General features: G+C 47.0%; 1 protein-coding gene across 1 annotated transcript in view; it reads right to left on the bottom strand.

The window, feature by feature from the left end:
- LOC119402407 (probable cytochrome P450 12c1, mitochondrial) overlaps positions 1-16,376 on the bottom strand; it is a 156,121-nt gene that overhangs the window by 24,315 nt on the left and 115,430 nt on the right. Inside the window, exon 6 of the mRNA XM_037669547.2 lies at positions 8,227-8,396. Coding sequence (XP_037525475.2) covers positions 8,227-8,396 — 170 coding nt within the window. The remainder of the gene's footprint in view (positions 1-8,226; positions 8,397-16,376) is intronic.

Here is a 16,376-nt window from a genome sequence, read left to right as displayed (position 1 = left end):
TGCATGAGAGATCCCTATCGATTATGACACCCAGAAACTTGTGTGACCGAACATACGGTATGGTTTGGCCATTGATGATAACGTCGTAATTATTCATAGGTTTGCGGCAAAAGCCACGAGGGCGCATTTCTCGGAAGAAATCTCCAAGCCTCGATTACGGAGGTAACGGGCAGTTTGAGCGGCAGCTCTTTGAATTCTCGCTCGCAACTGCAGGCGTGTTACGGCGGACGTCCAAATGCAGATATCATCCGCGTACATTGATATCCTAACTGTGCTTGGCAGGTGCGCAAGGAGGGCAATCAGCGTAAGATTGAACAATACAGGACTGAGTACGCCGCGCTGGGGGACGCCACGGTAGCTGTAATGTGGAGAGGTTTGGCCGTCTTCGGTGCTCACAAAAAAAGGATCGCATTGAGATATAACTACGTATCCAGCGATACATCCGACCACCTACTCCTAGCGCTTCGAGAGCGGTGAGGATGGCTTGATGTGTAACATTGTCGCACGCCCCTTTGACGTCGAGAAACAAAGAAGCGCAGAGACGCTTACGGCCTTTCTCGTGTTGAACGAAGGTGACCAGGTCAACGACGTTATCAATCGATGATCGACCACGTCGAAATGCTGCCATTGCATCTGTGTAGACGTTGTTGCCCTCCAAGTACCATTCCAGGCATCCGAGGATCATCCTCTCCATAACTTTGCCTACGCAACTGGCCAATGCACTCGGGCGGTAGGATGAGAGCTCCAACGGTGACTTGACAGGCTTCAATAGTGGAACCAGGCGACTGGTGTTCCAGCTTGGCGGGAGCGAGCCATCTCTCCAAGATTCATTGTACATATCTAGGAGAAACATTCTCGCGTGCTCACACAGATGACGCAGGGCTCTGTAAGAAATTCCGTCGGGCCCTGGTGCCGACGTGTGTACACACAAAGCTAGTGCTGCCTTGAGTTCGTGGATGGAAAATGGCAAATCCATGCGGGGATCACGTGGTTGCGGACAACTGCTCGAGAGTAGTAAGCTGGTTGCTGCTGTTATTTGACCAGATAATGAGGCACAGAATTATTCGGCCACGTCTATGTCTGGTCTTTTTTGGGAGAGGGCTAGAGCCTTGAATGGCGACCGCTGAATAGGTTTTGTGCGCAGACCTCGTACCGTCCTCCACAAGTGCGATAGAGGTTTACGAGGGTCAAGCGACTCACAGAAAGCAGTCCAACGTTGCGATTCAAGCTTATCTGTCCAGCGCTGGACCTTCTTCTGTAGACATCGAGCGGTCCGCAAGTCTCCTACTGCGTCGGTGTCTTCGTTCAGCACGTCGGCGAATTGCTCGAAGTCGCTCAAACACTATGTCGAATTCCGTTAATATCAAACAGCACGTGAGAGTGCGCGTAGTGTCGTGTATCGTGCTTTTGATTGTTTCCTCTAAGTCAAGTGACCTATTCGTTTGACACTGCTCTTCCATGCGAGATTGAAATTTTGTCCAATCCACTCTTTGAATGCTATCGTGTAGCTTGGAAGGGGATAAACCTTCAATCTTGACATATGTGGGAATGTGGTCACTCCCGTGCGTTTCGATGTCCGGAAACCACCCAGCATGCCTGAAGAGGCTTCGTGAGACAAACGCCAAGTCAAGACAGCTGCTATACATTGAACCACGGAGAAACGTTGGAGTGCCGCCATGTAACAAGAAAAGTTCATTGTCGGAGGCGAAGGACACCAAATTTCTGCCTTTAGCATTGATCTTCCTACTTCCCCAGAGTGTATGATGAGCGTTGAAGTCCCCGATGATAACGCACGGGTGGGGAGTTGATGACAGGATGCTTTGTAGTCTTTTATGGTCAAATCGACTTGATGGAGATAGGTAACTTAATAAACAAGTGTAACCGGCTAGTTGGTATAGATCCATCTTCGTAAGAAGCGCAAAACCATACACAGGGACAGCTAGAAAGAAAGACACTACACAAGCGCTTGACTGGCAACTAAGCGTTTATTCGGAAGCGCGACATATAAAAAGGAAAGAAAGAAGACAACCAAAACAAAAGCCCGCGTGTCATATCGGTTATTACTCATCCATTCTTGTCCAACACACCATCCAAAAAACGAAGTTCCTTCTGCGTAAGCGCGATAGACGGTGCACTGACACAATCAATATCATCCCGTTTCATTTCTGCAGCTTCAACTATTAATCTCGTTAACATATCTCTGTTGCGATACAAAATGCAGGTGTTATCAAAGTATGGCACACAGCCACAATCCTTGCAGTGGATAGCCAGGTGTCCATCCACGCCTTTCTGCACCTTATTATCATGTTCTTTTACTCGCTCATTTATACATCTTTCAGTTTGTCCTACGTATGCGCGGCCACACGACATGGGTATCCTATACACAACAGTCTGTGCGCACTGAACATAGTCATTGTGATGGTTAATTTGCTCCGGACAGTGAAAAGGAACGTTGATGTGCTCCATAGGTTCAAACCCAAGCGTCGACAGTTGCCCATACGGAAAGTGGTCACCTACCTCATGGAATCAGGACTTTGCATCATTCCTTCTGACAAAGAAGGTGGGTTTTGCGTTTTTCCGAGGGGTACTTACTTTGAGAAAGCGCAAGTAGCAATTGCCTCAGTCTTCGATTCTAAGCCGAAAGTGCCACTTAGGTCTGTTAGGACCGCTGCAAAAAACTTGTGCAACAGTCTCCAGTTACCTGACCTGGCCAAACAAATTGTGAAAAGCGACAAGTTAGGCTTAGATATGTTTTTTAGTGCGAAAACGCACAAGGAAGGCATGCCATTCCGAGTGATTATTTCAGAAAAGGGTTCATGGCAGAAGAGTGTTGCCCTGTTTCTGCAAGAAAAGTTGAACGTTGTGCAACCTAATGATCCTTTTCGCACAATGAATTCAGAGCGGATTGTCGAATTTCTAGTGTCTAATGCCGAGGTACAGGTGAAAGGGTTTTCCATTGATGTAAAAGATTTATACTATTCCCTACCCCACGATTTGCTTCAGGAGATTGTTGAGAAGTGTATTCTTGAACATGGTGCTGTGTCTTTTCAAAATGCTTGTGGAATGTCTGTTCGAGGTTTTTTGGACTTATTAACTCTTTACTTAACGTCTACGTTTGTTAATTGGAATGACAATATTTACATTCAGAAGCAGGGAATTTGCATTGGGTCTGCTATTGCGCCTGTACTTAGTGAAATTTTTATGGCCCACTTAGATCGTATTCTTGATGACAAGTTATTAGGAACTAATGTTTTGAAAATCTTCAGGTTTGTGGATGATTATTTGGTTCTTTTGAAATGTGATTTCAATGTGTTTCCAGGTTGCGCTGATTTTGTCTTTAAAGAATTTGAAACAGCTTGTCGGCCCCTAAGGCTAACACACGAAATGCGAAATTCTAACGCACTTAAGTTTCTTGACCTGACATTACGGTTTTATGAGCCCAGGAGCGGGAAACCTTTGTTGCCTTTCTCCTCTGCACACACAAAAGCAGTGAAGAGGTCTGTGGCACGTATGTGCTTTGAGCAACAGGTTGCACGGTTGCAGGCGGCAGGTTACCCACTTAGACTCGTTGCGGCTGTCGCCGAATCACTCTATCGGGACCTCAAGAATCAAAATCGACCACGTGATGATATATCTCTGCAACAGCAAAAGTGTGCTGTTATTCCTTATATCCACGGCGTAGCACATAATCTTAAGAAGATTGGAAATAAGGCTGGCGTAAGAGTGGTCATGTCTGCACCAGAGAAGTTGTCTAAACTGTGTAGTGAAACTTGCCCTGTTCAGAAAGAAAAAAAAAGTGTTGTAAAATTAACCATCACAATGACTATGTTCAGTGCGCACAGACTGTTGTGTATAGGATACCCCTGTCGTGTGGCCGCGCATACGTAGGACAAACTGAAAGATGTATAAATGAGCGAGTAAAAGAACATGATAATAAGGTGCAGAAAGGCGTGGATGGACACCTGGCTATCCACTGCAAGGATTGTGGCTGTGTGCCATACTTTGATAACACCTGCATTTTGTATCGCAACAGAGATATGTTAACGAGATTAATAGTTGAAGCTGCAGAAATGAAACGGGATGATATTGATTGTGTCAGTGCACCGTCTATCGCGCTTACGCAGAAGGAACTTCGTTTTTTGGATGGTGTGTTGGACAAGAATGGATGAGTAATAACCGATATGACACGCGGGCTTTTGTTTTGGTTGTCTTCTTTCTTTCCTTTTTATATGTCGCGCTTCCGAATAAACGCTTAGTTGCCAGTCAAGCGCTTGTGTAGTGTCTTTCTTTCTAGCTGTCCCTGTGTGTGGTTTTGCGCTTCTTACGAAGATGGAGATAGGTAGACGCCCACCACAGAGCCCACCACTTCCGTGAGCGAAAAATTTGAATTAAATGGAGGAGGGCTGAGCTTTACTAAAGAGGTGCCTCAGAATAATGGAATACAATTTCTAGACATTTCCTTAACGTTCCAGAAGAACCACGTGTGCTGGCAGTATTCTCCTAGATCTTCGAAACCGCTGTTAAATATTTCGTCGAAGCACTCGAAGGTTGTAAAAAACGGCATCGCCATGTCTTGCCTTAAGTCAGCCCTCACCAAGTCGTGTGAGCACAAAATGAGTGATAGCTTTAACTCACAGGTTACACGTCTTTTAGATGTAGGGTATCCTCGTGATGCAGTGGCCACGGTCGCTGAACGTTTAAAGAAGTCTATTGTGTCAAGCCCGAGCATGGTTGCAGAAAGCGATAGGAAGAAACGTGTCGTAGGTATACCGTGCATTCATCGCGTATCTCACAGGCTAAAGAAAGTAGGAACTAGATACGGCGTTAATGTTGTTTTCACGGCGGCCAATAAGCTAGGTAATATTTGTGCCGAGTAAAAGACAAGAAGCGGACCGATATTTGTTTAGTAAAACACACCAACAAATTCACTGATTGCCGTACGAGTGTGGTGTATAAGATACCTTTCAGCTGCGGCCGCTTTTACGTAGGACAGACGGGCCGATGCATCAACCAGAGATTGCTGGAACATAAGAGATCGCTAACAGGAGGCTCACCTTCTAATCTATCTTTACATTGTCGAGATTGTAAGTGCACGCCAAAATTTGATGAATGCACAGTGTTGTACCGGCATAGAAATGAAGAAACGCTGATGATTGAAGCATGGCATATCGAGAATAGTGGTAGCGCATGCGTGAGCCAACCGTCGATTAACTTGCATAAAGATGAAATCAAATGCCTTAACAGTTATCTTTCACGTAGACCGCCACGCGTGCCGGATTGATAGGTTCGCATGTTGCATGGGCATGCGCAGATAAGTTTTCGTGCCTTCTTTCTTTTCAGCCGTTGTGCGTCTCTTCAGTTGTTAGTCGGCGTTTGTGGTGTCCTGACTTCTTGTGTCCGTGTTTGCACGCCCTGTCTTTTTAGAATCTCACACAAAGTGTGTTACCCAGTACACAGGACGAGGTCGAAGAAATAGGACCAGAGGACAGGCGCTTATACGAATTTCGCAGGCAGTGGCTTGCAAAAAATGGGCCCGCTATATGAAAACCACTGTGGTTTCCGGCTTTCCTTCGACTTCAACGGAGTGCTGATAGACACGTGCGAGTTGCCTTGTTTCCCCATTCGCTCTACAATAAGCAGGTAAAATTTACAACAGCACATATGCGACTGACATGCCAGTTTTTTAACTGTGGAATTGTTTAGGTGCTAGCCATGTCCGTGGAAGGTCTCTGGTCGTCACGCAGAGCCACGTGACCCCGCAGGTTCTCCGCTGCGTCACGTAGACTTGCGATGCGGCCAGCGTGAAGCTCGGTAGGAAGGGGAAATGCCTGTGCTTCGCCGAGAGTCGCGAGAGAGGGGAGAAGGTGAGGAGCGTCGTTGTACGTTTGCCCAGGTGGAACAGGATGTACAGACGGGTCCACTGTTAAAGGGAACACTTGCGTGCAGGGCATCTTTGGATTTCACTCTCTTTCAAAAACATAGTGGCTTAGATTTGCATAAGACTACTGGTGGTTGACAGTTCCGCCTCTTTTTGACAGACTCGTCCCCTGCATGAACAATATTTCCCTGTCCACTTGCTGTTGAAGGGCCAGCAAAATGAAAGGTGCTCATTGGAGTGTTCCCTTTAACAGTGGACCGTACTGTACCTGCAACGCCGCCTCGCCAAACTTCCTAGCGAGGCGGGCATATCATGCACAGCAGCAGCACTTTTAACACTGCGTTCCAGCGTAATCGTGATGGCAATACGCGTTTTGGCCGAGTGGCCGGGTGAAGTGGGCATGGCCGCATTGGAACACCACCGTAGCTTAACACTTTCGTGACCGCACCTATTCCCATCGATAGTATGTTATCGATGACTTCAAGTTCAAGTTTTGGCACTCTCTGAGCGGTTCTGGACAGCTAACGCAATACAAAGGGTAATATAACATGTCTTTTATCAGTTCTGTTTGTGGGTTTCTTTTTTCTACCGCGTGGAGATTTTTAAAGCTCGTTCGCAGTTGGGTAGGTGAGCGCTCGTTGTTTCGGACTTCGCGTCGACGCCGCTCGCGGGTGCTCCACAGAAACGGCGAATTTCGACGGATTCAGATTAATATGAGCGGAAATCTCTGGATGACGGTAGCACCACAGACACGGAAGACTACTTCGATTCGCCAGGCGGACGTCGAAAGTGCGTCAAACCTCCCCGGAATATCAGCAGCTATCCGCCGGTAAGTTTCGTCTTCTCCTCGGGTCGTTTTATCGCTGCCGCGCGTCAATGTAAACGTATCTGGTGCGTACTAAAAATAACAGCTCTTATCTGCAAAGTGTGAACTTCATTCGGGCGGGAGCATTTGGCGCTGTCTGCAGAAAGAGCGCAGTTCTCTCCGCGAAGACGGCGCGGAGCGGACTTTGACCCAACGCTCCGGTGTGCTGAGAAGTCGTCAGAGAGATATGCAACCACACAGATAAGTATGCGTGGATGCATACTTTGGAAAAGCCAACATACAGTGAGAAGGATGGATCCATGGAGGGAGGTTACTGAAGAGAAGATGAGCAAGTTCGTCGCACTCCATGTGTACATGGTAATCGTTGAAATCCCGCACTTGCATAGGTGTTGGTGTCGACGACACATATTTCCGGGCCTTTGTCCACCGTCAGTGATGCCACGGAAAAGGGTTCAAGGCATCTTGAGTGTCTCTGATCTAAAGAAGAAGACCGTCGCATTCCACGAGAAGCTTCATCACGTGTCTTCTCTATTGCAACACATGAACGATTCTTCTACGCTATTTTTTAACCCCGTCGGAACCTTTCAGTGGATGAGAAAATGGTGAAATCTGAAGGTCGGTATGGTATTCGGCAGTATATGAGGGAGAAAGAGGTCAAATGAGGGTACAAATATGGATTTTTGCAGATTTGGAACAAGCTACACTGCTCATTTCAACGAATACACAGGAAAATTGAAAAATACCACAACTGCAAACTATGCTAGGAAAGTTGAACAAAAAAAGTTTTTTCCCGTAACATGTGCAGCCAGCCTTTGTTTCACCGCGTCGAGAAACTGCATCGCTCGGTGGCATGATAGGCACTAGTGCCTATATTTTTGTATTTATGTAAATAATCTTTTTACACACAGAGCTTATATTTCCACTATTATTCTACGAGGGCTTTGCGTTCAAAACGTAAATTTCGATTTTTTTAATGTTTAGCCTTTGCAGAGTAGCATTGATGTTTTTATATTCTTTTTTTTTTCATTTTGATGCAATTTTCTTCGTTTGATAATTTGTTTATTCTATTCGGGAATAAGTCCGTTGTTGGCAATTAAAACTGTTGGAAAGAGCAATTCTTTCTATATCATTTGATACCCTACACTTAGCATCAATTATTTTCTGTGGCAGGAAAAAAATATATTTCCTGGACTAGCAAAAAACAACCGATTTTTCCGCGGTCACGAAAGTGTTAACCTGAAGAACAAAGAAATGCTCAGTGTAAACTCCCGAAACTTGGTGCAAAACGTAATGACTGACGAAAGGGGTGGCAGCAGATGCAATAGTGAAATAAAGCACTACTACCACCCCATAGCTTAGCACAGAGTAACAAATAAAGAACAATGAAACAACACAAATACTTGGAAAAGACTTGAAAAACAGAGAAATGCAATAGCCTGACGAAAGGGGGCATTAACTTCGCTGCTTCGACGGCTTTCACCGGGTGAAGCTGGCAGGAGTTTTTTTTTTAATTGACACCCACCTAAGTGTTTCTTTTATGCAGGCTCTGACATAGTGTAGTTGGTCGTGAACGTGTGCAGGAAACGTCCCAGAACAGTCCTTTGTAGCGGCGAGAACTTCTTGTCGTGCTTTCTCTTGGGTTGCTGGGTTCATTGCCAACCGATATAATGTGTAGGTGGCAGCACCGGATGTCTGAAACGAGGAATATAGGAAACGAAGTCTGTGTTTACAGCATTCAGCATAATTCAGTTAGGTAAGTAACAGAGCGATTCTCCTGAACGGCTAATACATAAAAGTTAGTTTACCGATAACAAAGCGTGATAGATAAAGTTTCACTTTTCTACTGCGCACTCTTCATTATGGTGCGGGAAGTAAACCTTCTGCTCTTAAGTACAGACGCATTACAATCGACATACACTTCTGCTGTCTTGTACAGAGCCATATATACCCTTCGGGAGAGTTTGGCGATTGTTTCATCTCGCCGCTCTCCGAGCACCGCCGCAGCGCTGCCCTCTTCTCGTGACGTAAACGCTCTACCCTCGTCGTCGGCGGCGGGCGGCAGTGGCGACAGCGCCACAGCGTGGCGCGGAGTCCGGCGCTGCCGCGACGGAGAGGCGCCGGCGCGCCGCACTTACAGGATCGCTGAGGAGCGCGCGTAGGTGACGAAGCTCTTGTGCGAAGCCGCGCGTATTCATGGCGACTGCTCCTCGCATTCAAGCGTGAATTTGTTGCGTGCGATGGGCTGCTGTTGCGCGGTTGGCTGTTCAAACAGCAGCGCGCAGGGCTTCTACCTTTTTAGGCTTCCGAACGAAAAGAAGCGACGACGCCTTTGGATCAGAAACATCAGACGGAGCAAATGGACCCCGACCGACTGCTCCGTGCTATGCGAGATACGTACTTGAGTATTTAGCTTGAATATTGCTGGTATTATAAACAGCGTACCATTAACACAAACTTGTTATTTGTGTGCAATGGGGCCCTTTCAGGCGCAAAAACTTTAAAAATAAATTTGTCACGCTGAAAGAAAGGGGTATTATGGTTCGCGTTTGATCACTTGGGCAGATTGAAATTTTGCAGCGATCTCGCTGTAAGTGTCAAGCGTGATGTGTTGCGTTTACGTAATTTATCGCGCGTTCTTAGCACGAGCTTGGGATGTTACCGTGATGTTATGAGGGGAAGATTTATTTCGATATCGCAGGTTAGTTCCGCCGCGCGTCAGCAGCGGCGTTTATCTGGCACGTGTTGTATGTTATGTGGTCTGCATTTCTGTGTCTGCCAGCCTATGGTGTCATTTACCGCTATGTTGCCGCTTGTGCACATGCTACCAGTTTCACGTTTAATTCGCGCATGTAAACTAATCTGTGCCTGTGTGCTAAGCGAATGTGCCTTGCGCTTTTTAGTCATGCACGTATAGTGCACGATGTCTGTGCTCGTGCAGGAAGATCTTCCACTATAGCAAGGGGCCCTTATGTGCTCGATGAAATTTCGTGATTAGGAAATGTAGAGCGCGAAGAAGTTGAGCAGAAAAATGGTTTTGTAAAGTAAACCAACAGGGTGTCCGCTATCATACTAGCCGAACGAGGTATTGTTTTCATTTAACACGCGCCTACTGGGGGCCCTGCACCTGCTTTGACGAAAACCTTAGATGCCTCAGCAAACGGGAAAATTGACCGCCGGCGTCCGCGGCGTCGGTGTCCCGCGTCGGCGGCGTCAACACGAGGGATGTCAAAAATCATCACGTAATGACGTGACCATACGACCAAAGATTGTGACGTTCATGACGTCGAATAACGTGACTTCACGCGATGACTTCAGCACATGACCAGATGTGGTGTAGAAAGATTGCAGTGCCTCCGATCTTGGAGGCAGTGCAAAACAATGTTAGGTCACAAAGCTTTCGAGCGGGGGGGGGGGGGGGGGGGCGTGAGAATACATCAACTGAAGAAAAGGAAGACGGCTTTCGCCTTCGAGTGGTCTTAGGCGAATGCATAAGGGACCCTGTGAGTTTTTTTTTTCTCTTATTAGAGAGGTTTAGTGCCGGGGACTCCAAGCCGCTTCCTTATTCACCCTCTTACGTTCCCTTGTACCCTCAGCCGCACCTATGGACTATAAAAAGGAACGTAAGGGGCTTACGTACGCAAGGCACTTTGGGGTTCCGGCACTAAAATTCTCTAAGAGGGAATTTCAGGGCTCGAGATCCCCAAGCCGCTTGTGTACGCCCGATTTTGCGCTTTTGTGGCCTTAATACAATTACATGCGCTGGTATCTCTGTTTCTTTGAAGAGCAGAGCTGTTTAAGCTTGGAGAATCCCCGTTAGTGGCGAATAAAAATTGTCATCATCATGAGCCGGCACGCAATCCGTCCTCTTCTTTATCTTCTGCTTTGCTACCAGAACACGTGCACAGACTTTACCGGCGTGGTATGCAATGATTCTCACGTAACACTTGTATAGTGACGTGTTCCAAAAATCACACCTGTTATATATGCTCGTCACAGAGTCACATCACGCAATAACAATTTTGGTGTATATGAAGGAAGCGAAACGGCCGCCAGCGCTCCATGAGAGTGGCACGTAAGTCATCTTATACATGACCAGCGTGTCATGATTTTGACATTAACTCCCGTTATTTATACACTGTTATTTATACACTCTTGTCAAGCCACACCAATTTCGGTATATATCAAATTAACGAAACGGCTGCAAGAGCATCAAGACTGTGGCATGTAAATCATGCTGTACATGACATGCGTGTCATGATTTTCATGTTATGACCAGTCATTTGTGTTTGTCACACAGTCACGTTATGCCATACCAATTTTGGTATACACCCCGTAAACGAAACGGCCAGGAGAGCACAAATTCGTAGGCGGCTAGATAGGTAGATAGACAGATAGATACGCTCAAAGTCACAGAAGTTCGCTAAGAAATGCTTAGCATTTAAAAAAAAACAAGATAGACGCAAACCCACAGGTCTTCATAGCTCGAAAAGTCACCGATGATCACGATACTCCCTCATGCGAATTCTGAGCGCAGCTTTGTGTTGAGGCAACGCGAACTGTGTGAATTTCTGGCTATCCGCATTGGAACATTCGTTACATATTGCCACAGAAACTGCCAGTTCTCGAGTGCTACGCACGCCACTCTGTGCATTGCAGGCGTCATCGACATCCCCGTCACGATAAGCGAGACAGTAGCAGCGCACCCACCAGCCCGAGCTCCGAGCTCCGCACGAGCTCCGACCGAAGGGCGAGCACGCATGACGGAGGAAGAAAGCGATGTTAGAGGCCAGTGGCTTTTGATATCGACAGAACCCACGTTCGCTGCCTTTCGACCTCGTTCGCTCTATCGGTTACGCCGACTACGCCGACGGCGATGCTGAACAACGCAGGAACAGACGCCTAAGAGCTGAGCTCTAACAGCACAGCGCGTATCGTAGAACGTCGTCGACTCGAATCGGCGTGCACAACTCAGTTTCACGGTGATTTAGACACGTTTAATTCACTCCATATTCTTCATTAAATTTGTATAACAATGTTCTTGCACAATTTCGCTTTCGCAATTTGTTTAGGAGGGCTAGATTTCACGAATGAACAGCGCGTACATAGCCTCAGCCGTGCGCCCGTCGCGCGGAAAGACTATATATGGCGGACGCCGCCGGAGCGGAGGCGTGACGGTGACGTGACCAGCGTCATCGCAGCGCCGCGACGTCACTGCCCCGCCCATTCGCCAGACTCTCCCCATCGACGGCTCCGGTCTTGTAGACAGCACAACTTGCGTAATAAATTGCGAACGGTATTTTCTTTTTGTCGACACATGTGTTGGAGCAAGTATGTTTGACACTGTTGCCTCCAGAACGCTCTTGCGCTCACTGATCACAGAAATCTTGAATCTTTCTGCTGCCTCGAAAGTATCAATTCTAAGTGATTATATCAACGTTTCACCGCAGGTGATTGCTCTGTTTTCCGTTAAGCCATGCGCTTAACAAAGTACCCATAATCTCCGCATAGATATTTTACATATGTCACAACCAACAAATGCGCCACTATTTCGTTGGAAAACACCGTGGCGGTACAGCAGAGAACATCTCCTGCGCATTATCATGAACGAAATTTGTAAATTACAAAAGGCTGGCGGCGTCAACTATCTTTGAAGGTTGCTTGAGGACATTGCAGCTCAGATCAACCGGCAGTTTAGCAGGAAAAGCCATGAAGTTTTGGTGCTCCTAATATGCAGCACTTACGGCACATTCTTCTGGTGCTTGCGGTGCTCCGGCTCGGAAGGCAAATTTGTTTTTCGCTATTGACCAATAAAGCATAACAGATCCGAGTCGTTGAATGGCTCTGCAGATTTATGAGGACATCGGAAGAGTTCACACGCAAAGACGCTTCGCTTGCAGACAAACCAGGCGTGCATGTGCCAGACGGCCGCCGCGCATTCCGCTGCGTCTCACGTCGCGCCAGGAAAGCAGCCGAATTGAGCCGGGTGAACAAAACTGTGCACGACGTCGATCACACTCGCAGCTGGAAAGTGAGATTACTACTGAGCCACTTCTAATGATAAATGTTGGGCTTTAACGCCTTAAAACCACGATATTGTAACGCGGTCGTGACGTCGATGAAGGTAACAGTCGGCGTGTCGAAGATGAAACTCTTTATTTGGCCGAACCGGTGGCCGGGAAACGAAAAGCCAAACTACAGCAAATACACACTGTGCACTGATAGCGGCGAACAGAGCGTCGGCTGTCGATAATCTGACAAGCGGTAAAGCGTGTCGGCTTTTATACGTGTGCTATCGAAGATTCCAGCGTTATCGCTGGTGGCAACGTAATCTCTCGAAGAAACTAGACTATTAGCGTCCTGCGCGCAATCTTAATGGAATGAGCTAAAACATTCGTGAGGCTCCTGTAACATGGCGGCGCGGTTTGCGCGGAGCGTTGCAAACAGTCTTTGCGGGTGAAGCCCGAATGCATCAAAGTAACACGCGTGGCAATATGATCATGAGGGACGCCGTAGTAGAGGGCTCCGGAAATTTCGACCACCTGGGATTCTTTAACGGGCACCGAAATCTGTGTACACGAGCCTCAAGCATTTTCGCCTCCATCGAAAATGCAGCCGCCGCAGCCAGGATTCGATCCCGCGGCCTTGGAGTCTGCAGTCGAGCACCATAACCACTAGATCACCGCAACGGGTTCTCAGCCACCTGTGAGGCACGGAGGAAATAGAGAGGATTAGGAGGGAGCATGCGTACCGTTCATATTCCAGCCTTCTCTCGAGCCACTGCCTTCCTTCAACTGGTTCTTAAACCCGTTGCATCATGACAATTTTACTTCGAGAATACCATACAATCTACTAAGAAGAACGAGAAGACGGTGGCTTTCGCCTTCGAGTCGTCTTAGGTAAATGCCTAACGGCCTTAGAAGAGTGTGGGTGTAGGCCAGTTGGTGATTCACGATTAGCAAAGGTAGCCGCAAAAGCACACGGGACACAGAAAGAGACAACCCGAAGCGGTATTGCCAACCGATCGCTTAATGAACCAACGCCGAGCTTTAGTAGGCAATTATATACCGCATTTATAGATCATGGCCACTGGTTGAAACGGACTACCAATCAGCATGCCAAGGCGTCTACAGAAAGCAAGACAAATGCACACAGGAACCGGATAACAACGGCGTGGGCGTCGCTCAACACAAACAGCACATGTAGACGTGAATGTACGATTCCACGGTCGATCTAAAATATTGAGTCATACTTAGACTGATCTGAACTCATTTTACGATTGAGTGACCTTAAAGGAATATAAGCTACCTGTATTTCTTGCGTTGATACTAACCGAAGCTCATAAAGTTTTAAGGAACTTTGTATTGCCATGCAAAAAAAAAAAAACCCTTAACAGAGGGTGTGGGCTCGAGCCGCCGTTTCGTCAAGTTAGATGCTGGAACTGAGTAAGAGAAATCAGTTGCAGCCTTGAAGAAGACAAGCGCACTTGTCGAAACGGCGGCTCAAACACGCACCCTCTGTTAAGGGTTTTTAAAGACGATAGTCTTTCTTGGGATAAAGGAGAAATGTTGGCCTGTCTGTCTGTCTTTCTGTTTGTCAGCACGTCGCTCGATTCAACCACCCGGCCAAAGTTGAACCACTTGCTTACCGCCCACCCAGCTTGACCTGGTACGGCTTTTCATACTTGTGAACGTTGTTAATCAAAAAGTAAATATTACGCATATCTGAGGCGCAACATCACTAGGTAAGTATTAGGTGGTGTGTTCCTTTAATAGAAGATGCATACATACGTAATTCTAAAGACCCTAGTTTCTTAAGCTGCGCTGAAAATGCGACTGCGCTGAAACTTGCCTTCCTCCGTGCTCTCTGCACGAGCTCATTGTTGTGTTTCGGTTTCGGTTCTGTATTGCACTGTACGAATGCCATGGGGCGTCGCTCTGGCATTCCTGTTCTACCTAGGCGACGTGTACATAAAAGAGTGTGTGGAGAGTACTCGTTGAGTGCGGACGTTTCTTCTGCTTCAGCGCTTCGCGCCAAACCGCGTGTTCGGGCTGGCTGGCGTCCCCGCCGGTCGCGTTGGTCACCGCCGGTCTTCGCCTGCTGCTGCGCCGGGACTACCAGCCCGCAACACAGCACTCATGTTTCCCGACGTATTGCCAGATGGCGTTCATATCTCACACAGCGCCTGTTCTATCGTCTTTAGACGACATTTGCAGCGAAGCACGCAGATACGCGGCCAATTTTTTCATCGCAAGCTTCCATCTTCCCCTTCCTACCGTTTTTAGGATTTGTATTGCCATGTGCTGCCAGGTTTTCACATGATAGAGAAAGGTAAGATGGATGCAACGCTTGGCTAAAAGCTGTTGCCCTCCTAAGAGCTCAACAGTAGCTCAACAGTAGCCCTATATGCCTCCAAAAACCAGAAAAATGACCGTCGAAGTAGTCTTAGCGGACAACACGAAGGGTGACGAAAATATTAATTATCATCATATTCGATAATTGAACATGACCGCACCGGGTAGCTATTGCCATTGGGTTGTCTTAGACGAATGCATAAGTGATCCTGTGAGTTTTTGTAGCTTCAGTTCGCGTAATCCACACCTACACTTTAGGAAGAAGAAATAAAACCCGTTACTGATATTGGTGAGTCCTGGCTTGTCACATATATAATTCTTTAAAATTCCACATTAACTGTCTTTTGGAGAGGCGGGCCTCCCACGGCTCTTCAAGAGAGTATATTAATCTCCCAATCAGAGTTAACGCGTGCCTAAAAAGGGAGATAAGTCTGTATGTACTAAAAAAAGACGACTGTGTTTTTTCTTACAGTATAGGCGAAAGTGTAGCAACCTGCGGATGCCAGCTAATACCCTTTGTTAGGAAATATAACTACGACGACAAAACTGTCTCCGCGACAGTTTCCTCGCAGAGGGACAGGACTAGGAGACGCAACGTATTTTATTCGAGGAACAGAAGGCGTCTTCGTACTGTCCTTTTAAATTGGCTTAGACCGGGCAATGACGGCAAGAAAGGTAATACTTATGGAAGATTGGAATCAAAAACATGAATCAATGTAGTCAGCAGCTATTCAAAGAAATAGACAACAATTTGTAATGACTGATGTTCGCTAGGACAACCATATGAATGGGGCCACAGAAAGCATTGTTTGGTACCATACTATGGTACAAAAGTGCTGTGGGTTGTCACTGATCTAAACTGTAAAATCGTTAACTGTGCATTGCACCCAGTCATAGACAACTAATGTATCGAAATATTTTCATGTAGACTCAGTTCCTGAGGTACATCATTTTAACAGTGCGACAGATTCGTCTTTTACGTCCTCATTCAGGCGGCATCAAACCGTAACGCTGAAAAGGATAATTTGCCGGGAACATCTGTGAACCGTATTACCAGTCTACGTCTACGACTCACATCTTGCTCATAGCCTGCCAGTCCACCAACGCGGTGATTTGCACGTAAACACGCGAAGAAATATGTAAACGACCGGTCATCAGTCGTGCAGACATGTGAGAGCATGAAGCAGCTAGGAGAAGCAGGCAGAGGTAACACAAGGAAGCTACCACGAGCGCTTCGACAGAATTGGCTAATGTATCTGAAGACCCGTTGCAACGATATTGCGGCAAATAGAATTATTTTGCAGTAGAAAAACTACACGTG

Source organism: Rhipicephalus sanguineus, chromosome 8, assembly GCF_013339695.2.
Source record: "Rhipicephalus sanguineus isolate Rsan-2018 chromosome 8, BIME_Rsan_1.4, whole genome shotgun sequence".
Taxonomy (NCBI): Eukaryota; Metazoa; Arthropoda; class Arachnida; order Ixodida; family Ixodidae; genus Rhipicephalus; species Rhipicephalus sanguineus.
The sequence above is the reverse complement of the archived record's forward strand: the minus strand, read 5'-3'. Positions and strand labels throughout refer to the sequence as shown.